General features: G+C 41.9%; 1 protein-coding gene across 3 annotated transcripts; it reads left to right on the plus strand.

Moving 5' to 3' along the window:
* The first annotated feature begins 204 nt into the window (after window positions 1-204).
* Window positions 205-1,698, plus strand: LOC100828476. Of its 3 annotated transcripts, none has more exons than XR_002964133.1 (3): window positions 205-667; window positions 917-1,326; window positions 1,440-1,698. XR_002964133.1 is itself a non-coding variant. In XM_003564832.4 (3 exons), exons 1-3 carry the CDS (start codon window positions 491-493, stop codon window positions 1,550-1,552), a joined length of 384 nt encoding a protein of 127 aa, XP_003564880.1. In that variant the 5' UTR covers window positions 214-490; the 3' UTR covers window positions 1,553-1,698. The 3 variants fall into 3 exon arrangements, 1 of the variants encoding a protein (XP_003564880.1); XR_001405967.2 differs by having other exon boundaries at window positions 214-1,103; window positions 1,233-1,326; XM_003564832.4 differs by having other exon boundaries at window positions 214-667; window positions 1,233-1,326.
* The last annotated feature ends 309 nt before the right edge of the window (window positions 1,699-2,007 follow it).

Genomic DNA, 2,007 nt, shown 5'->3' on the forward strand with positions numbered 1-2,007 from the left:
ACCATGCACACTGCAGTGCATGCTCAAATCACGATAGCGAAACGAACCCGTAAATACGTACCGGCCGTCCGCACACTACAACAACACATACGTGTAGGGACGTTTTAGTACTGACGTTTTTATTTTCGTCTGTTCGTGATAGGCCATACGGTGCGTTGGGACGCTTCTTGAGACGTCTACGTAGTCGTCCCACGTCCACCCTGCTGCACCCACCTTTGCATTATCTCTATTGTTTAATACGTACTAAGAAAAAATCCATCTCTAATTTGGCAACTACCCGACCATCTTTCTCCTTGGGCAAAACCTAGCCGCGGCGCCGCCGTCTCTGGTATTCTGGTGGCCTCCCATGCCTTCAGATCTCCCCTGCTCCATCTCCTCATGCCGGCGCACCTCCCTTCCCGGCCGGCGCACCTCCTCGTTCCCTCTCCCATCCCATCCCCCACGGCGGCCTCTGCCCTGCCTCCGAGAACTATGACGGCCTACAACACTGATGCCACCACCTGCCTCCTCTCTCCCCCTGCGGGGATGGCTTCTCGTCTATGAGACCAACTTCGTGCTGGCCCTCTACAACGGCGAGCTTGCGTGCTTCCTACTGGAAGAAGAAAGACCTCGCCCCCACGCCCCCATCCGACCTTCAGCAGTACCTGGACAGATTCATGCGTGCAAGGTAATATGCTCTTTGTTTTTGTTTTGTTGTTTCAGTCACCCAAATAAATTACATCCGAGAACAGATATAACTTGCTCGCTTGATGTATAGCTAGTTGGATGGAATATCGAGATTCTCTCTGTTAACATAATAGTTGTCAATTACGCAACTTGTTAATTAGTACTGTACTAAGAAACACTTCTATGTAGTTTTCTGAACTCCCATCGCTCAATTGACCACTATGGACTCAATTTTAAATTGATCTTACAGGTTACTTTATCTGTTAATTTCTCCTAAATTATCAATCCTCTACAATTTGTTTGACAATATGCCCCGCGAGATTATCCTCATGAATCGAGATGGCAAGTGTTCTCCACCAACACTTCCTTTTTTTTTCATGAAGTGAACAATCTTGTGATGGTAATGTTACCTTGGTGAAGTGAACAATCTTGTGAAGGTACCTTGGTTTTTTCCCCTGTAATTAAAATTTAAAATAACTATGTTCACGTGTTCTTATAGGAAGTAAATTAGCAGATGTATTATCTCACCTACTGAAACTCTGCTCTTGTGGTGATATTTTTGCCAGCCGACTCTGATCAGTTATGTACAGCAATTGTATTGTACTGAAACTATGCTCTTGTGGCTTCTAGTTCTGTACTGGCAAAAGGTTACTCTGAGAGGTAAATACATCCTAAATTGTCTTGAATGATGTATCTTTGTCAACTGTTATTTACTTGCAATATTTTTATATGCCCAATGAATTTACTTATCATTCATTTGGTTTCCTTTCCAGAATTTTTTTCTGTGACGATTTTTCCAAGAATCACACTACAAGGCTACAAGGATATCAAGAGATGCGTAGAAGACAGGGGAGCTGATGTGGAGCTGATGTACTGTCATCTGTAGAAACTATGAAGTTTCAACTAGTTAGAATTTGTTTTTGAGTGACATATATGCAATTTTTTACATGGATGTTGTACAACTCAGCTAAAATTCTATCATGGCTATTCATAATATAATGTTATAGGCCTTGCAGTGTGATGCATTTTTTCTGCTCTTTTGTCATTTGTTTGGGCATACTGCTCCTTACATATCGACGATATTTTAATTACAACACTTGTATAATTAATCATTTTTGTATGAAAGAAACAAGACGTATCTCCGGCAGGCAATAAAGCAACTCAAGATAGATAGAGACGACATGCAAGTGCACCTACCATGAATCTACCAATGCGTTTCTATTGCCGTAGACACGCTTTAAAAACGTCTCATTTTAAAGTAGACATGCTATTGTAGACACATTTTTAAAACGTCTCATTTTTAATTAGACACGCTTCCAATGTGTCTCTATGGAGTTTGAC

This window comes from Brachypodium distachyon, chromosome 2 (genome assembly GCF_000005505.3).
Source record: "Brachypodium distachyon strain Bd21 chromosome 2, Brachypodium_distachyon_v3.0, whole genome shotgun sequence".
Classification (NCBI taxonomy): Eukaryota; Viridiplantae; Streptophyta; class Magnoliopsida; order Poales; family Poaceae; genus Brachypodium; species Brachypodium distachyon.

Bases quoted from the DNA above. Each gene is read 5' to 3' on its own strand.
- LOC100828476 (XM_003564832.4), top strand. From the start codon at position 491: ATGCCACCACCTGCCTCCTCTCTCCCCCTGCGGGGATGGCTTCTCGTC. The intron at 668-1,232 runs GTAATATGCTCT...TATTTTTGCCAG, and splicing joins GACAGATTCATGCGTGCAAG to CCGACTCTGATCAGTTATGT. The intron at 1,327-1,439 runs GTAAATACATCC...TTTCCTTTCCAG, and splicing joins GCAAAAGGTTACTCTGAGAG to AATTTTTTTCTGTGACGATT.